Here is a 17567-nt window from a genome sequence, read left to right on the forward strand (position 1 = left end):
ATGCGAAAGTGGACAGCTGCTCTTGTGCCAACTTTAACATGTGACCACACTATTCAGTGTTGTCTCGGGTTAAATATAGACATTGGCTGGAGTTGCGCTTCAAGAGGGAAAACCTGTGACAAACACTGAGCGGATAATTACTTCAAAGCCTATTCTTTCAACACAGATCACACTTACTGGAACTGTCAAAGGAATTACAACATTGGTGTAGCATTGATGACTAACTGTTTGCAAATCAAATGGGAGCTAACCTGGTAAAAACATGGTACACGTGCTGGAAGGACAATATGACCCAATGAGAGTGGTAAGCACAAGCTAATTCAAACTTTCTCAGAGTTTCTGTAATGTCAATCACAGCTTATGATATACATTGTACTACCAAAAACTGGCTGGTAAATGGCTTCATGCCTTATCTGCTGCCCTAGCATACTGTGTTTGTGTGAGGTGACATTTGGGGCTCTGTATTATGACGGGGGTCACCGTTTGCTGCGGGACAGTGAACTCTATCAAGGCTCTGTGGGAAACCAGGATAAAGAAAACCAAAGATGAACTTAAGAAGGCGAAAGAGCAGAAAGACAGGAAAGCAGTGGGTAGGTACGTTCATTACTGTAATGTATCTCATGGGAAGTAGAATGGTTCTCAACTGGTGGGTCATGACCTAAAAAAGGGTTGCAGGTCTCTGAGTGCAAATACTAACCATAAACAGTTAGATTAACAAAATACTACTTAACATCAAAATTCAAGAGTCCACACAAACTCTATGGTTTGTCTGTTATTCAGTACAGGCTAGTCTAATTTGACAGATGCCAACAAGGAAAGTTGTTTCACATGATCTTATTCCTTTAAAAATATCAGCTGACATATGCCAGAAAAAGAAGATACAACATTTGTTCATTACTTGATGTCCAATGTAAAATCTAGATCCCGAAAAACAACCAGTTGAGGACCACTCCAGACTGTGGCTTTGTCTATCCTGAAACCTCCATTAAAAGATTTAGCATAAAGAAAGTTTTTAAATAGTTTAAAATCTTTGGCGTAGGTTGACAGGTGCCTGGGAGGATCGTATCACTTTGGCCAAGCTAAAGGAAAAAATTGTGACAGAGGACGGACGTGTCATCTTGCGGATTGAAAAGGAGGAGTGGACGGTAAAGCATTTTGTGATTTGTACTTTTTGAATCTGATGTCACTTTCAAATTAGAAGTCAAAATTCTGTTATTTTGAGAGGAAGGTGCATGATTGAATTGATCATACAAATATAGGTCTTGTCCTAAAGGGGCAGTGAATTGGCACAAGTGTCCAATCCTGCTCCTGGAGAATCACATTCCTGAAAATATTTACCTCTCGAAGACCTTAACTAGCTGTTTTAGGAGGTGTTTAATTAAGGTTGGAGCTAAACTTTGAAGGTAGATGGTCTTCCAAGACCAGAACCCTGCCATAGGGTGTTCCATTTGTCATTTTAGGTGCACCCTCAACACTGTTTTTCTGAGCCCACACTGGTGCAGATTTTTATCTAACGTTTGATAAAGTAAAGCAGGGGTCTCCAAACTTGGTACTGGAGAGCCGGTATCCCACAGAGCTTAGCTTTAACTTGCAACAACTCACCTGCCTGGAAGTTTCTAGCATGCCTAGTAAGACCTTGATTAGCTGGTTCAGGTGAGTTTATTTGGGGTTGGAGCTAAACTCTGCAGGACACTGGCCTTCCAGGAACAAGTTTGGAGACCCCTGAAATAAAGTGTACCTGCAAGGACCAAGGCAGAGGTGTCCAGTCCTGTTCCCAGAGGGCCAACTTCCTGCAGATTTAAGCTCCAAAACACTTACCAGGAAGTTCCTAGTCCAGGGGACTTCTGTTGGTTCTGCAGGGCCACTGTCCTGCAGAGCTTAGCATAAACCCTAATTAAACACACCTGAACCATCTATTCAAGGTCTTACTAGGCATGCTAGAAACTTCCAGGCAGGTGTGTTGTGGCAAGTTGGAGCTAAACTCTGCAGGACACCAGCCCTCCAGGACCAAGTCTGGAGACCCCTGGGGTGCTTCTCATTTCTTATTTGTGCATCCTCATTTCCTTTCCTCACGTCTTGGCTTCACCCCCTTAGGATGCGAGGGAAGGATACACCTGTGTGTCCTCACTCATGACTTCTCAGGAAGCTTCTTCACTCCTTGTTTCTCACCTCCTCATGGTGCAATTAGAGAACTATGATGCCCTTCAAGATGGCTTAGTTCAATCAGTGTCACATTTACGGGCTAGCGGACAGAGGAGCAAGGAAATGAGGGAGCATAAATGTCATTATTGAGAGGCACCCCTGGACTAAGGATATGGTTTAAGGCAGGACTTTTTGCGAAATTTAACCTTCAACCAGCTCCAACACACCTGCCTGGGTATTTAAAGTCATTCTAAGGAAGTAATTCAGGTGTGTTTAATGGCCCTCCAAGAGAAGGATTGCATACCTATGAGTTATAAAAGAAAAAAAGTACTTTTAATTGGCTAAAAATAATGCTATCAAACTGCTCACATATTTGTAGATTTATTGATCTACTGGCTTCAATTATTATTATTTTTTTTTTCCACATTGAGTGTTTGGTTTCCACTGTTTGCACTCTTTTTTGCAGACTCTTCCTCCAGCTCTGGCCCAACTCTCCAAGATCCAAGAATGGCAGTTACACCGAATAGGACTTCAAAAAATCCCACGGTTCATCTCAAGCTTTGAGAGTCTCATAGTCTTGGACTTGTCTCGTAATTCAGTCACAGAAATTCCCAAAGAGATTGGTCAGTAAATATATGGGTGTCATCTGTACAAACTTTGACTTTCTTTAGCCAAAGTAACTCGTAGATATTCTTCTATAACTAACAGGTAAACTAACTCGATTACGAGAGCTGTCGTTGAGCTATAACAAAATAAGACACGTACCCGAAGAACTTGGTTGTTGTGAAAATCTGGAAAAACTGGAACTTGCAATGAACGAAGATCTGGATGAGCTGCCTACTCAGGTATAAATAACACTGAATGCCTATATCAGGGTTGTTCAAACTAGGTCCAGGAGAGTTTAGCTCTAACTTGCCTCAGCACACCTGCTTGGAAGTTTCTAGCATGTAGTAAGACCTTGATTAGCTGCTTCCGGTTTGTTGAATTAGGATTGGAGCTAAACTCTTCAGGAGAGTGGCCCTCCAGGACCGACTTTGGACACTCCTGGCCTATATACACCACATATTTTGTCTTCATAACTATATACACACCTAACCCCTGTGCTTGCTTTGATCTAATTTCCTTAGATTAGCAATCTAAAGAAGCTGTATCACTTGGACCTCGCCATGAACCAATTCACCACCATTCCAGATTGTGTGGTCAACCTTCCTTCTCTAGAATATCTGGACATGGGCAGCAACAGTTTGGAAAGTTTGCCAGATGATATTCACAGGTAAAACATTAAACTACAAGCAACTTCGGATTATTTTTCTTTGTGTCAATGTACTAATAGAACCAAGATGTAATAATCCAATAACCTTTACATCCCAAATTTATCTAGAATGGAGAAACTTCACACCCTGTGGCTCCCAAGAAATGAACTAGAGTATCTGCCAGACAATATCAGTCGCATGCAAAGTCTGGACACACTAGTTCTAAGCAAAAATAAACTACGAGACATTCCTCCACTTATGGAGGGCATGAGTAACCTCAGGTAAGCACCAAAGTACTGTGTTCAATTTGTAGAACATCATTGGGGGCCAACAAAAGCATCATGAATCTTAAAAAAAATAAAAAGATTCTATGGGCAAGGGTGTCCAAACTCAGTTTTGGAAGGCCACTGTCCTGCAAAGTTTAGCTCTAACTTGCCTCGGCAACACCTACCTGGAAGTTTCTAGCATGCCTAGAAAGAACTTAACTGTTTCATTAAAGTTGGAGCTAAACTTCACAGGACAGTGGCCCTCCAGGATAGAGTCTGGACACCCCTGTTCTATAAGAAAGCATGGAACAGGGGTGCCAAACTTGGCCCTGAAGGGTCTGAAGGGTCACTGTCCTGCGGAGTTTAGCTCCAACCCAAATTAAGACACATGATCCACCTAATCAAGCTCTTACTAGGCATACTAGCAACTTTCATAAAGGTGTGTAGCAAGTTGGAGCCAAACTCTGCAGGAGACCACAAGTTTTGGCATCCCTGGCCTGGAACCCTTTTCACATTAAGTATGTGCATTCAAATGCTTCTTGGACTTGCAAAGCTTGCACATTTTACAAATTATTACTATTATTAAGCTCAAAATGCTCATTCTGCAGGTTTGTGAATTTCCGAGACAATCCTTTGACGTATGACGTGACGCTTCCTGATTTAAAAGAGGATGTAGCTGAAGAAGAGAATGACCGGGAGATGTTTGGTCGTGACTTCATGCACTTCTACATCCAAGAGGCCCGGAAAAGAGGTTATGCCGTACTCAATATGTATTGTGTTCAAAACTGTTAGCAGAACTTTATTCTAAAATGTTGCATAAATAAAACAGCCAAGAAATTAAAGCCTTGAAAGACTCCTATTGACCAGCTTTTGCGTTAAATGTCTCTTGCAGGATCCCAAACTTTCACATCAGTGCTAAACGTGACATTGGATGGCGTGTCCGAGACAGCATAGTCTTTGTGACTTGCATGTTGGCTTCTGTCTTCTGTCTTCTTGTCCGCCTTCAGGCTTGATCTTCTGGTCCATCATATCAAGTTTTGTGAAGAGCACTTGTCGTCTTTTAAATGTTTTGTCTTCTATGCTATTTGTTGGAGTTGCTTCTTCCTGTGGTATGTCGTAACTAATGTTTGTGGATGAATTAAAATATAAAAAAAATCCATAAACATTGATCAAATAAAATGAAGCATATGTGTCCTGCACTTGTGCTTGCTTGTCTTGTCTGTTTTAAGAAGGCTGTTAAGATTCATCTCCATTCTGGTTAGCTGTGGGAACAGCAGTTAGTAAGACATTCTCCAATGAAACGTCTCTGCTTGCATAGTACTTCAGGCTGGTTTCAAAGCCTTTTTGCTGGAGGTAATACAACCTTCCATGGTCAATCAGACGTTTACAAAGCCATCCAATCTGTTCCCGATCTTCAACTGACATCAAACTGCAAGAAAGAACGTTTACGAATGAGATCATGATCTTAATCCAAGTAGTATTGGGCAATCATCAGAAAACTCACCCGTTGAGGGTATCTGGGAAAGCTTCCTCACTCATCTCATGTTCTTCCTCTTCACTCGGTTTTTCTGTTATCTTGGAGCCAACTTTTCTCATCCCACAAGTGGCCCAGCTTGACATGCGCTGAAAGGCACCAAACTCTTCCGGTCCAAGACCTCTCTGTCTAAAGAACTCTTTTCCAACGTAGTGTCTCCAATCGCAACGGTGGTGACAGCAAAGAGCAATGGCCAGTCCTGACACTATGAGCTTTTCACCAGCTTCCCTGCTTTCGTTTGAGGGAACAGGCTTGATATCACCACCAGCACCCTCATTCTGACTGAGTTTCACGCGCTTTGTTGGAGGTTCATCATCTTTGTCGGAGGAAATGTGCTCAAATAAACACCGAAGGGCCAGATCTGTGGAGATAAGTTGATACTACATCAATCTTGGTGTACTGATACCATAATGATTATGAACTTTGCTGAATTCTTGTCTACCAGTTGCTGCACCACAAAGGTGCTTCCCAACACCAATAACAGGAAGTCCTTTTTCTCTCAGGAGAGAAACCTTATCTGAAAAGTACAAAGATAAAAACTTATTTATGAGAAGATCAAGTTTAAGATTAAGAGCATTACGACTGGTTTAAAAAGCTAACTCACGTAAATCAAGGTGTTGAATATCGACCTGAAGCCTATCAAAAGTCGAGTCTGCATTTTTGTGCTTGCCATCTACCTTAATAACATATGAAATTGAAATTTAACCTTACTTTCGAGAAGAAAGAACATTGTTTATTCTGACCTTGAGGAAAGTGTAACTTCATGTGAATGACACCACACCTTAAATCGAGTACTGGACCTTTCCACAAGTAAAAAATGGACATTTTCAGCTGCTTTAAGAGCGATGTGAATCCAATGGGACAGTTTTCCCTTCCCTGCTCCAAACTCTATGTAGCATCTGTTTGGGCTGAGCAGTCCTAAAACATCCATGTTTCCAAGAATCGACGCCTGTGAAACCAGGTATTATGGTTAACATTTCTTGAAAATGTGGATAAACAAAGACTATTTATATATAATCTGTGGGTTTTAGCAGTTCTGGAGTGCTTTACCTGTTGCTTAAGGTGTTTGAAGGCAGAATCTCCATTGTTTGGGTCATTTAGAGGCTCATGTAGAGCAGAATGTGAGAGCGTGTTTTCATCGAGTTTGGTATTTAGTCCTGAAAAAACAGGTAAACATGTAAGAATCCCTTATAAATACATTAAAAAAAAAATCAACACAACCAGAATTTAACAGACATATGATAAAACTTGAGATAGTTGCATACCTTTTAGTGCATTTTTGAGTTTCACAATCAACTCATCCAATTCCTCTTTAGATCGTTCAGCGATGGTTATCTGCATTGATATGATACATCTTTATTAAGCACATATGTATTCTTTAAAACAGTGAAATTAAGATACACATGCTCTCAAGCAATACGATCACCTCCTCTATGGATTCATCTTCACTTGCAGAACCAGCATTGATGTCCTTCACATAATAAATCTAATATAAACAAATCAAACGTAGCAGTCATTTGCACAACAAGCACTGTATTTTGCAACATGGATTCTAATGCTGTACTCTTGAAAAAAAGAGTAGGTGAGAGTTATTTATACATACAGGTTTTGGTTTTTCCTTAGAGTTACATTTCTTCAGGTGTTTAGCCAAATTATCTTCGAATACAGTGCTGTTTAAAACAGGAGAGATTTTTGAATGTAACAAACAACATTCAAAGTTCAAAGTCTGCAAGTGAGATAAATTTTAGGATTAAACAGAATTTAACTTTGAAATTTCTTAGAGATGATCACTTACGAAGGCGTTTTAGTGCCATGTTTAAAAATAAAAAAATCTAAAATTACGAGATTAAAGATAATATTTTGAGAATAAAGTTGAAATAAGAGAATGAAGTCAAAATGTTTCGAGGATAAAGTCAAAATGTTTCGAGAATAAAGTCAAGATGTTGAGGATAAAGTCAAAATGTTTCGAGAATAAAGTCAAAATGTTTCAAAAATAAAGTTGAAATGTTTCAAGAATAAAGTCGAAACCACAACAATTAAAGGTATATTTTGAGAGCCTGCGCATACAAATGACCCGCACAAATTCATTCTAGTCATTTTAACTTTATTCTCAAAATATTACATTTCAAATTTTTTTTGTTTTTGACATTATTGTTGAAATATTTCGACATTATTATCATAATTTTGACTTTAGTCGAAATATTTTGACTTTAATCTCGTAATCTTAGTTAGTTTTTTTTTTTTTTTTTTTTTTTACATGGCACTAAAACGGCACTGTAGAACTCTTAACACAAATGTACAATTTCATTTAATTAGTCTTTATTTGAAAATTTGGCATTACATGACCCTTAAAACCACCTCAGACTGTACCTCAATATTTAAAATACACCTTTTTTTAGGTTTCAAATATGTCTTCAATGTAAAACAATTACATATAATTATATAAAAGTCCTTAAAAATGCTAAATATGGCTATATTGTCAATGCTAAAATTTTCTATCTGATAGAGGCAATTTAACTGATCTAGCAAAAAATGGCTGTTTTTATATGAATTCATTTATTAAGAAATATTCGAGGCAGAACATTTCTGTATGCTTGAACTTGAAACTCTGAAAACATTCTTTTAATTCAGTTTGGACTAAAAAAAAAACTTTCTCAAACTTGTTAGACAAGTGAAGATCTTACTGTTTGGGGTCCAAAGGACAGGGTATTCGTTCTCTCTCACTCTCTTCACCCTACAAGGAAATGACATGAATAAAATCAATAAAAAACATCAAAGGTTGTGCAAACAGCAACTGATTTGACCAACTAATATTAATAAGGGAAAGATGAGTAGTAGTGCAACCATTTAGAACAGCATAACATTGCCATTAAAAAGGTATTTTCATTCACATACTGCATTTGCATGTTCCCCGCAGAAGGTTTTCCCACTTCCAACAATCATCTTGCAGTAGCGTTTCTTTTTCACAACATAAAAAGCACATCTTCCAGGTAAAGGCGCTGACACGCCGTCAGCCACGGAGCCCTCCATACTGACGACGCAACTCACGCAGTTCCGCAAGACGTTTCAAAACAAGAGCCATAAACAATAGAGCTGAAAAAAACAAACAAATATGTTTGTTTGTGTAATCTTTAACTATTCTTAAACCTATTATTATTTTTGCTTTTATTATTAATTTTATTATTTGTATTATTAATGTTATTATTATTATAGCATTTTATTATTAAATAGTAGTAGTAGAAATTCACTTTTACCGTAGCGGTTTACGGTCATCAAAAACCGGAAGTGCATCGTCATCACTCGTGTTGTCAGTCAGCTGTTTATTTACATATTGCCATATGACTAGTTTGTGTTCGCGTTGACTTCACGAACACAGTCGGTGTAACATTAGTTGCACAACAGATTGTAAGATGTTTGCTGAAGATGCTTGTGAAGGACTTTGCACTATTAGCAAAGACTCACATGTGTGAGTTTCACAAACAGGAAGCGTGCATCACATGCTCTGTCAAATCTATGATAAAGCACAATTTATGGAAATCTTTTTTTAAATTATTTATTCATGTTTTTATTGCGGAGTGACTTCGGATCAAGGATGGTAGCGCGTCTCGAACCTCAAGTCATGATTTAACTTGTACAAACAGGCAAGTCTTGTTTAATTTTTTTTCTTTTTTAAATTAGAGCTTGCATTTTATTTATTTTTTCATATATAAGTTATGTTTAGAGCGGTGTGTCTTGATTATTTGGTTTTTTTATTATTAAGAAACTAGACTATATTTACACTATACGCTATATATTTACACTATATATAATTTATTTGGATTTTATACATTTTTTATTATATCTATATTGCATATTTTATATTTTGACTGCAGCTGATGACTCAATCTCACCTAATTCTTAAGTGATAAACTCACATCCTCTAATATTCGCTTGAAAATAAACTTAAAGATGCAATGTAGCGTTATAGAAACCATCGTCGATACTTTTCAGAAGGGTTACCTAGGTTTATATCGTTTTAAGTCTCACTAAAGTTACTACTCTGACAGATATGAAGCAATCAGATAAAGACAGGTTGATCAAGTTGAACAATCCTTGTGATGTTTTTCTCAGACAAGTTTGCATCCAGTTGAGAGATCTACAAAGTCACATGACAGCACACAGTCGATTTTACTTTGTTTTTACTCTGGTACGCTATGAGTTTATCTTCCATTAACTCCCTCAAGCCATTTACAACCGTTATAGGCAAATAAAAGCACCGTGCTTTCATAACTTTGTGGTGTATAGCTCTTTCCAGAACATGATTGACAGCTCGCTCAGCTTTTGGAATTTGATGCATTCAGTTGATAAAGGAAACGTTAAAACCATTTTTATTCAGTTAAGTTGTCGTTTAGAACTAGTTTGGCTCTTAAACGTATATATTACATTTTTCTTTTAGTATACTGACCTACATTTAGCACAAAGAACGCTTTATGGTTTACCAAACGGTTATTACGTTAAAACTGACGTTGTTAATCTGCATACCAAGACATTTTTCCTGTTTGGTTGCTTCAGTGAAAGACATATTAACCCTGTAAAGACTGACATAGGAAATAATATTCTACTTTTTTAAAGAAGTGGAACAGCTTATTGAATCTTTAGACGAAGTCTCACAAAGAAAACGTGTTTTCGTTGAGTATCTTTCATAGGCCTTTAATGGATGTGGAGCTCAAGGGAGAAAAACACCTAAACTCTGAGGGAAAATAGAAAACACGTTTTGGTCAGTTACCTAAAACAACAGCATGGATTACACAGTTAATGTGCTACTGATTACATTGTTTTGTTAATTTATGCTGTCTAAACCACAGAAAAAACGTGTGGAAGCTGCTAAATTATATAGAGAAGGACTTAGTAAGGAGGAAAGGGTGCAGTATTTTGATAAACTAAAGTTAATAGATGGTAAAGATATTATTAATTAACAACCCTGCTGAAAAAACCAGCTAAAACCAGCCTAGGCTGGTTGGCTGGTATTGGCTGGTTTAAGCTGGAAGTAGTTGGTTTTAGCTGGTCTCCCAGGCTGGTTTTAGCTGGTGGTTTTCCAGCCTGACCAGCTAAGACCACCCTGACCAGCCTGGCCAGGCTGGAAAAATGGCCAAAACCCCTCTGCCGACCAGCTATGACCAGCTAAAACCAGGCTGGTTGACCAGCTAAAACCAGCCAACCAGCCTAGGCTGGTTTTAGCTGGTTTTTTCACCAGGGAAGCAGTATTAATTATGATGTTTGCCTGATATTTTACCTTTCCTGACTGGAAATGGTAAGAACAAACACAAATGTTGTAAAGATTCTTTCTCTGGAAATCCTGGTTCAGTTTGGCCAAACACAAACACCTTTTGATCCTCAGACTTCAGATTTTTTTGCACTCTTCCTCTCGATATGTTATAACTTTTGCCAGTCTGTAATACTCCAAATGTTTTTCCTGGTCTGACCGAGTGGTACAGCCCAAAATATGGCAATAATTGACCATTTTTAGCAGCAATAATCAGCAAAATATGCGAGTTTTGTTCAGTTCGTGTCAGACGCGTCGTAAAAACACTCTGTTTTCATTGAGTATATTTCATATATGGCTCATATCGTATACTATGAGAATGAAGCTCATACTTGAGGAAGAAAAACACCTAAAATCTAAGGAAAGATACTAAATTTGCTGCACTTTCTGATATTTATACGGCCAAAAAGTTAAGATGAAATTAACTTTTGTAAATCAATGAGAACAGTATCCACATTTTTCTTCCTGTAAGAGCAGGCATGGCCATTTTTAAACTTTATGGGTCTGGCTTCCAGTCTCAGCTGCGTCCAGCTATTTTCAGCTGTACAAAACGGCTTGTTTTGCTGCTTGATATTACAGATTGGTTTGTCTTACCATATTATTTTAATGTATTATTTTAATTATGACAGTTTTACCATTTACTGCACGTTGTTATTCTTCTCGTCATTTCCCTATAGCGGACAAAATGTAAATAAATATCAGTTGTCAGTCTAATGCCCCGTTTCATAGACACAGCTTAGCCTAAGGATCAGGCCATAGTTCAATAAAGACATTTAAGTACATTTTATAAATGTGCTTTAGAAAAAACATTACAGGTGTGCATCTTGAGACAAAACAAAGGCACTGATATATGTTAAGCTCAGTCAATGCAAGTTTCATTCATTTGAAACAGCTCAGAATTACAATTTAGTCTAGGACTAGGCTTAAGCCATGTCTGTGAAACTGAGGGTACGTCTCAAATAAATGTTCCTTAAAACCTTTAACATGATTTAAAAAATATATATGCATGGAAAATCAAGTAAACTAAGTTGCTTCAATCCAGCAAGTGTTCGTCTTGAAATATTTCTAACAGTAAAAATCAGAAAATAATTCACAGTGCAAAAATACACATTTATAATGAGTTTTCAAATGGGAAATTTTTAGAAAAAGACTTTTACTTGCTAAAAAAAAAGTACAAACTATCAATCAGATTTGACAGAAGGCATGTGGGTTTTGATCATGTTGATAATTTAGATGTCTTATGTAGGCTTTATAGGGTTAACCTGTTTAGGATTTATTATATTGTCAAGTTTTCTTTTTTCTTCTTTATTATAAGGGTGTTTCTGATGACGTCTTAAAGCAGTTCTGCTCTATTTATGGCTTTTAAATGAAAATTGATTTGTATCAAAGCAGAGTCATGTGATACTTGTTGTCTTCCTCCAGTCTTAACAGGAAAATCACATGGCAGATGTTTCAAAGAATTTGCCTTCTTATGTTTCCTGGAGTGACTTAATGAATTTTACAGTGTCTTGCGAAAGTATTCATACCCCTTTGTTTTATTCATTTTTTGTAATGCTGGAGCTTTATGTTAAACTGCTTTAAATATTTATTTTCCAGGTGAATCTAGAGCCCATACACCATAATGACAAAGCACAAAACAGGTTTGTAACAACTTTGCTGATTCATTAGAAATAAAAAACTGAAAAGATTTCCTTGCATAAGTATTCATACCCTTATCCGAGACAGTTGAAATTTAGCTCAGGAGCATTCATATTGCTTGTAGATGTTACTAAACCTTGAGTGGAGTTAAACTGTGGCAAATTCATTTGAATATGTATTATTTGGAAAGGCACACTGCTGAAAAAAACCAGCTAAAACCAGCCTAGGCTGGTTGGCTGGTCTTAGCTGGTTTAGGCTGGAAGTAGCTGGGAAAGTGGCCAAAGCCCCTCTAAAACCAGCCTGCTGACAGGCTATGACCAGCTAAAACCAGCCAACCATCCTAGGCTGGTTTTATCTGTTTTTTTTTTCACCAGGGCACACACTTCTCAATAAAAAGGTATAACAGCTGAAAATGCATATCAGAGCAAAAACCAAGCCCTGAGGTTAAAAGAACTGCTGTAAATGGGCTTTAACTAAGTACTGCGTTAAGGGTATGAATACTTATGCAATGTACTTATTTCAGTGTTTTATTTTTAATACATTTGCAAAATTGTCGCAAATCTGTTTTGTGCTTTGTTATTATGGTGTATGGAGTGTAGGTTGATTCGGAAAAATGAAGGGGTGTTAATACTTACTTGAGACCCAGGTCTATAGTTTTTAATGCTTTTTTGTTTGTTTGTTTTGTTGGTGAAGTCATGGAGGAGCTGGACCCGGAGGAGCAGTTCCTCAGGGAGGCCAGGAACGGGAACCTGGAAGGAATCCAGAATCTTTTGATGTCCAAGATAAAGGAGGAGGCTAAAATCGACATCAACTGCAAGGGTAGAAGACGTCATTAGGTTTCCATTGACCATTCGTGTGTTTCTAGACATGTTAGAGTACTTCTAACAGCATTACGTTGTTTTAGGCAAGAGCAAATCTAATCATGGCTGGACGCCTCTACATCTGGCCTGCTACTTTGGACACAAGGATGTTGTTGAGGCCTTACTGAAGGTATCGATCGTCTCAGTTTTTTATATTCTCATATAAAGAATGTGTACATGCCATGGGTATGTTTCAGAGTAGAATTTGTGCTTAGTATTTGAATGTCTAAGTGTAGCTCATCTGTGCTTCTTACAGGCTGGAGCAGATGCCAATTTGCCAAATAATGTCGGAGATACACCTCTCCATAAAGCAGCATTCACTGGGAGAAAAGTATGTATTACTGGTATCACACATGGATATTAGCTTGAGGTAGACTGATAATTTGACTAATATTAATAAAAAAAAAAACTGAGATCTCAAATCAACTTGACATAATTAACAAAAGTAATGATTATTATTATTATTATTAACTATAAATCATTAGTTTTATAGTCAATTATATTATTTATGCAATATTTCAATATATTACAGTATATTATAAACAGTGTTATTTATTTTTTTTAGTTAATGTTTATTTTATTTCAAGCAATAACATTTTATTGCTTATATGGACTTTATTTATATGATTTTAATTTTAATTTCAGTTTTAGTTAACTATAATAACCCTGAATATAATTTAATTGTTTTGATGTGTATTAAAATTAAAATAGTTTTAATTAATTTGAATAAAATGCTTCAATACTTCATTATAAATGATTGGTTTTATAGTTAATTTACAAACTTATATTAACATATTTACAAACATAGCTACTCACCTGCATGCAAAAAAAAAAATTCGAACGCTGACTATAATACTAACTGAATGCTGAATGCTGATTTTGCTGTTTAGGAGGTTGTAATGTTGCTTCTTCAATACGATGCTTGCGCTTCTGTCATCAATGGGATGGCTCAGATACCTAAAGACGTTACCCAGAGTGCTGAGATTACAAGCATGTTGGAGGGTAAGCGTGTTGAAAGTGCATGAAATTGTATTGAACTTCCTTCGGATATGAACCACTAAATTATTATCATTCAATTTTACTTTCTAGCTGCTGAGAGAACTGAAGAGAGGAAACTAGAGGAGCAGCTGCTGGAGGCGGCGCGGGAAGGAGCCATATCTACCCTCACAAGACTGGTAACCTTGCTAAGTAACTACTTTGAGGAACTACTTCTACCCTGTTCCTAAACCACTTTTAGCAATCATAATGTCTGATCCTCTTGTTCCTCATGTAGCTAAACATGAAGAAACCCCCAAACATAAACTGCACGGACTTGTTGGGCAACACACCGCTGCATTGTGCCGCTTACAGAGGACAAAAACAGTGCGCCGTCAAACTCCTGCAGCACAAAGCCAACCCTAACATCAAGAACAAAATCGGTAATGAGCTTCATCTTATTGTAGCCTTATTTTTTAAAGCTGTCAAAACTGTTGCGATTGTGCAAAATAAGTCTTTAATTTTAGCAATTTATTTATCATTAGATTTTATGTATTATGGAATTGATGGTTTAAAAAAGGGTGAAATTTTACTATAAAAATTACAGTTTTAAAATATTTATTTCTTTAATATTTGCTAAATAACTCTTTCATTTCAGAATTGTTACTGTCAGTATAGTTTATTACATATTATGACACTGAGTTAAAAAAGGATGAAATTTTACAATAAAAATGACAGTTTTTGCATATTTATTTTTTTCAAATTTGGCAAAATGAGTCTAAAATTTTAGCAATTCATTTATCTTTAAATTATTTATTATGTATTATGACTTTGGTTTAAAAAAGGATGAAACTTTACAATAAAAATACAGTTTTTAAATATTTCTTCGAATTTTGCTTTAATTTCAGAAATTTTACTGTCAGTATTTTTTATTTTATATTATGACACTGAGTTAAAAAAGGATGAAACATACAATAAAAATGACAAACTTCAAATATTTATTTTTTGCAAAATATGTCTTTAATTTTAGCTATTTATTTATAATTAAAAATTTTGATCACGTATCATAAAATTTTATTACATATTATGACCTTAATGGTTTAAAAAAAGGATAAAATTTTACAATAAAAATGAGTTTTCAAATATTAATTTCTTCAGTATTTGAAGAACTGTCAGTATTTTTTATTAAATATTATGTTAAAAAGGATGAAACATTACAATAATTACAAAGTTCAAATATGTATGATTTGCAAAATATGTGTTTAATTTTAGCTATAAATAAAAAAATTATAGTTTTCAAATATTTATTTCTTTCAAATTTTGCTAAATAACTTTAATTTTAGATATTTATTCATGGTAAAATTGTATTACATGCTATTATATTTATGCTTTAAAAAAGGATAAAATTTGACAATTAAAATTACAGTTTAAAAAAATGTATTTCTTCGAATTTTGCAAATTAAGTCTTTTAATTTTAACAATTTATTTATTATTAAATTTTATTACATGTTATGACATTAATGGTAAAAAAGATGAAATTTTACAATAAAAATGACAGTTTTTTAAATAGTTATTTTTTTAAATTTTGCTAAATGAGTCTTTAATTTTAGCAATTTGTTTATCATTGAATTTTATTATGTATTATGACATTTTTTTTAAAAAGCGATGAAACTACAAAAAAATACAGTTTTCAAATCTTTTTTTTTATTTTGTTAAATAACCCTTTAAATTCAGAAACATTACTGTCAGTACATTTCAAAATATCGCCACTGAATTAAAAAAGGACGAAATTTTACAATAAAAATTGCATTTTTCAAATATTTTTTTTGTCTTTAATTTTTATAATTATAATAATAAGTTTTGCAAAATAAGTCTTTTATTTTAGCAATTTATTTATCATTAAATTTTATTACATGCTATGTCATTGATGGTTTAAAAAAAGGATGAAACTTTAAAACTAAAAGTTTTTAAATATTTATTTCTGTGAATTTTGCTAAAGAACTCTTTAATTTCAGGAACTTTACTGTCAGTATATTTTGATATATTGACACTGAGTTAAAAAAAGGATGAAGTTTTACAATAAAAATGACAGTTTTCAAATATTAATTTTTTCCAATTTTTCAAAATAAGTATTACATTTTATAAATGTATTAATCATTACATTTTATTTATGACCTTGCGTATTAGGTTGAAATTTTACAATAAAAATGACAGTTCAAATATTTATTTCTTTGAAAGAACTCTTTAATTTCAGAAGTTTTACTGTCAGTCTTCAATTTTTTTTTTCAAATGTTTCAAAATAAGTCTTTGATTTTAGCTATTTATTTATAAATACATTTGATTACATTTTATGACATTGATGTTTTCAAATCTTTATTTCTTCAGTATACTTGAATTACCTCTGACTTTTTGTGGTCCAGTGAAAGACATTGATATTAACTTTTGCTTTTTTGTTTGTCTTTTGTTTTCAGATCAGACTGTTTTTGATTTGGCTAATGATGTGGAAATGAAGCAGATCATTACAGGAAATGTTATGAAGGTAGGTTCATTTATTTGGATAGTTCTGATGTAAGGATGTCACAAATATGTATATATTTCAAAGAATTTAATTATTATATCATAACACTGGTGTTTTGCACATTTTACACTTATTTACAATGGTGTAGCCTTTTTTGTGAATTTGATTTCAATGTTACGAAATTTTGATCCTACAGGGCATGACGCGACATGTTAAAATGTTTGAGGGGCCTCTTTGGAAGGTATATCTATCTATACATATTTTGAAAATAAAATGTATCTTTATTTATATTTCTGTATTTAATTATTTAATTAAATAATTAATTTTATTTCAGAGCTCAAGGTTTTTTGGCTGGCGTTCTTACTGGGTAGTTCTTCAGGATGGAGTCTTGTCATGGTACCCTAAACAGTGAGTGTCTGCCTCTATTCCTATTAAAATACATGTAAAATATATACTAGAATTTAATGATAGCAAAATTGCTGAAATTAAAGACTTATTTTGCAAAATCTGTGGGAATAAATGTTTTAAATTTTTTTATGTTTAAATGTTTTTATGTTTCATATTTAAAGAAATAAATACTGTAAAATTTTACATTTATAATATTTTTTTACCTCGTCAAACTCATTATATATAATCAAATGTAATCATAGGAAAATTGCCCTAAAGACTTAATTTTTCTTCGAAAGCAATTTTTTATTGTAATGTTTCATCTTTTTTATGTCAGTGTGATCTGATGACAAATTGCTGAGAATAAATGTGAAAAATTTTGAAAACTGTAATTTTTATTGTAAAATAATAATAATGTTTTTAAACTATCAAGGTCATATGTAATAAAATATAATAATAAATACATTGTTAAAATGAAAGAATTATTTTGCAAAATTAAAAAAAAAGTAATTATTTGAAAACGGATCGTATTTTTATTGTAATATGTTATCCTTTTTGTAAACCGTCATAAAAGTTTACGATACATAAATTGCTAAAACTATAGACTTAATTTGCAAAATCTGAAAACGTAAATATTAGAAAACTGTAATTTTTATGGTAAAATTTCATATATTTTTTAAACCATCAAGGTC

At 34.5% G+C, this 17567-nt stretch overlaps 3 protein-coding genes across 4 annotated transcripts in view; 2 read left to right on the forward strand and 1 right to left on the reverse strand.

The window, feature by feature from the left end:
• The first annotated feature begins 98 nt into the window (after positions 1 to 98).
• lrrc39 (leucine rich repeat containing 39) lies at positions 99 to 4698 on the forward strand. Its single transcript, XM_073844130.1, has 9 exons — positions 99 to 304; positions 426 to 594; positions 1040 to 1145; positions 2609 to 2765; positions 2851 to 2987; positions 3270 to 3415; positions 3524 to 3676; positions 4270 to 4412; positions 4554 to 4698. The coding sequence occupies exons 2-9, from the start codon at positions 467 to 469 to the stop codon at positions 4613 to 4615; spliced, it is 1032 nt and encodes a 343-aa protein (XP_073700231.1). The 5' UTR covers positions 99 to 304; positions 426 to 466; the 3' UTR covers positions 4616 to 4698.
• Positions 4433 to 8225, reverse strand: trmt13 (tRNA methyltransferase 13 homolog). Its single transcript, XM_073844128.1, has 11 exons — positions 8091 to 8225; positions 7880 to 7929; positions 6799 to 6865; positions 6622 to 6681; positions 6461 to 6530; positions 6246 to 6352; positions 5977 to 6144; positions 5800 to 5872; positions 5638 to 5712; positions 5166 to 5556; positions 4433 to 5090 (listed from the first exon to the last, which is right to left on the reverse strand). The coding sequence occupies exons 1-11, from the start codon at positions 8223 to 8225 to the stop codon at positions 4898 to 4900; spliced, it is 1389 nt and encodes a 462-aa protein (XP_073700229.1). The 3' UTR covers positions 4433 to 4897.
• Positions 8226 to 12830: 4605 nt separating this feature from the next.
• Positions 12831 to 17567, forward strand: part of osbpl1a (oxysterol binding protein-like 1A) — a 27928-nt gene continuing 23191 nt past the window's right edge. For both annotated transcript variants that reach the window (XM_073843880.1, XM_073843881.1), the window contains exons 1-9: positions 12831 to 12954; positions 13040 to 13125; positions 13252 to 13326; positions 13886 to 13997; positions 14085 to 14170; positions 14269 to 14413; positions 16442 to 16509; positions 16685 to 16729; positions 16823 to 16896. In XM_073843880.1, the coding sequence (XP_073699981.1) occupies positions 12831 to 12954; positions 13040 to 13125; positions 13252 to 13326; positions 13886 to 13997; positions 14085 to 14170; positions 14269 to 14413; positions 16442 to 16509; positions 16685 to 16729; positions 16823 to 16896 (815 nt within the window). The remainder of the gene's footprint in view (positions 12955 to 13039; positions 13126 to 13251; positions 13327 to 13885; positions 13998 to 14084; positions 14171 to 14268; positions 14414 to 16441; positions 16510 to 16684; positions 16730 to 16822; positions 16897 to 17567) is intronic.

The sequence above is a fragment of the Garra rufa genome, chromosome 7 (genome assembly GCF_049309525.1).
Source record: "Garra rufa chromosome 7, GarRuf1.0, whole genome shotgun sequence".
Classification (NCBI taxonomy): domain Eukaryota; kingdom Metazoa; phylum Chordata; class Actinopteri; order Cypriniformes; family Cyprinidae; genus Garra; species Garra rufa.

Bases quoted from the DNA above. Each gene is read 5' to 3' on its own strand.
- lrrc39 (XM_073844130.1), top strand. From the start codon at position 467: ATGACGGGGGTCACCGTTTGCTGCGGGACAGTGAACTCTATCAAGGCT. The intron at 2,766-2,850 runs GTCAGTAAATAT...TATAACTAACAG, and splicing joins AGAAATTCCCAAAGAGATTG to GTAAACTAACTCGATTACGA. The intron at 3,416-3,523 runs GTAAAACATTAA...AAATTTATCTAG, and splicing joins TTGCCAGATGATATTCACAG to AATGGAGAAACTTCACACCC.
- trmt13 (XM_073844128.1), bottom strand. From the start codon at position 8,225: ATGGAGGGCTCCGTGGCTGACGGCGTGTCAGCGCCTTTACCTGGAAGA. The intron at 5,713-5,799 runs GTGAGTTAGCTT...TGTACTTTTCAG, and splicing joins TATTCAACACCTTGATTTAC to ATAAGGTTTCTCTCCTGAGA. The intron at 5,557-5,637 runs GTAGACAAGAAT...TTATCTCCACAG, and splicing joins CCTTTGTGGTGCAGCAACTG to ATCTGGCCCTTCGGTGTTTA.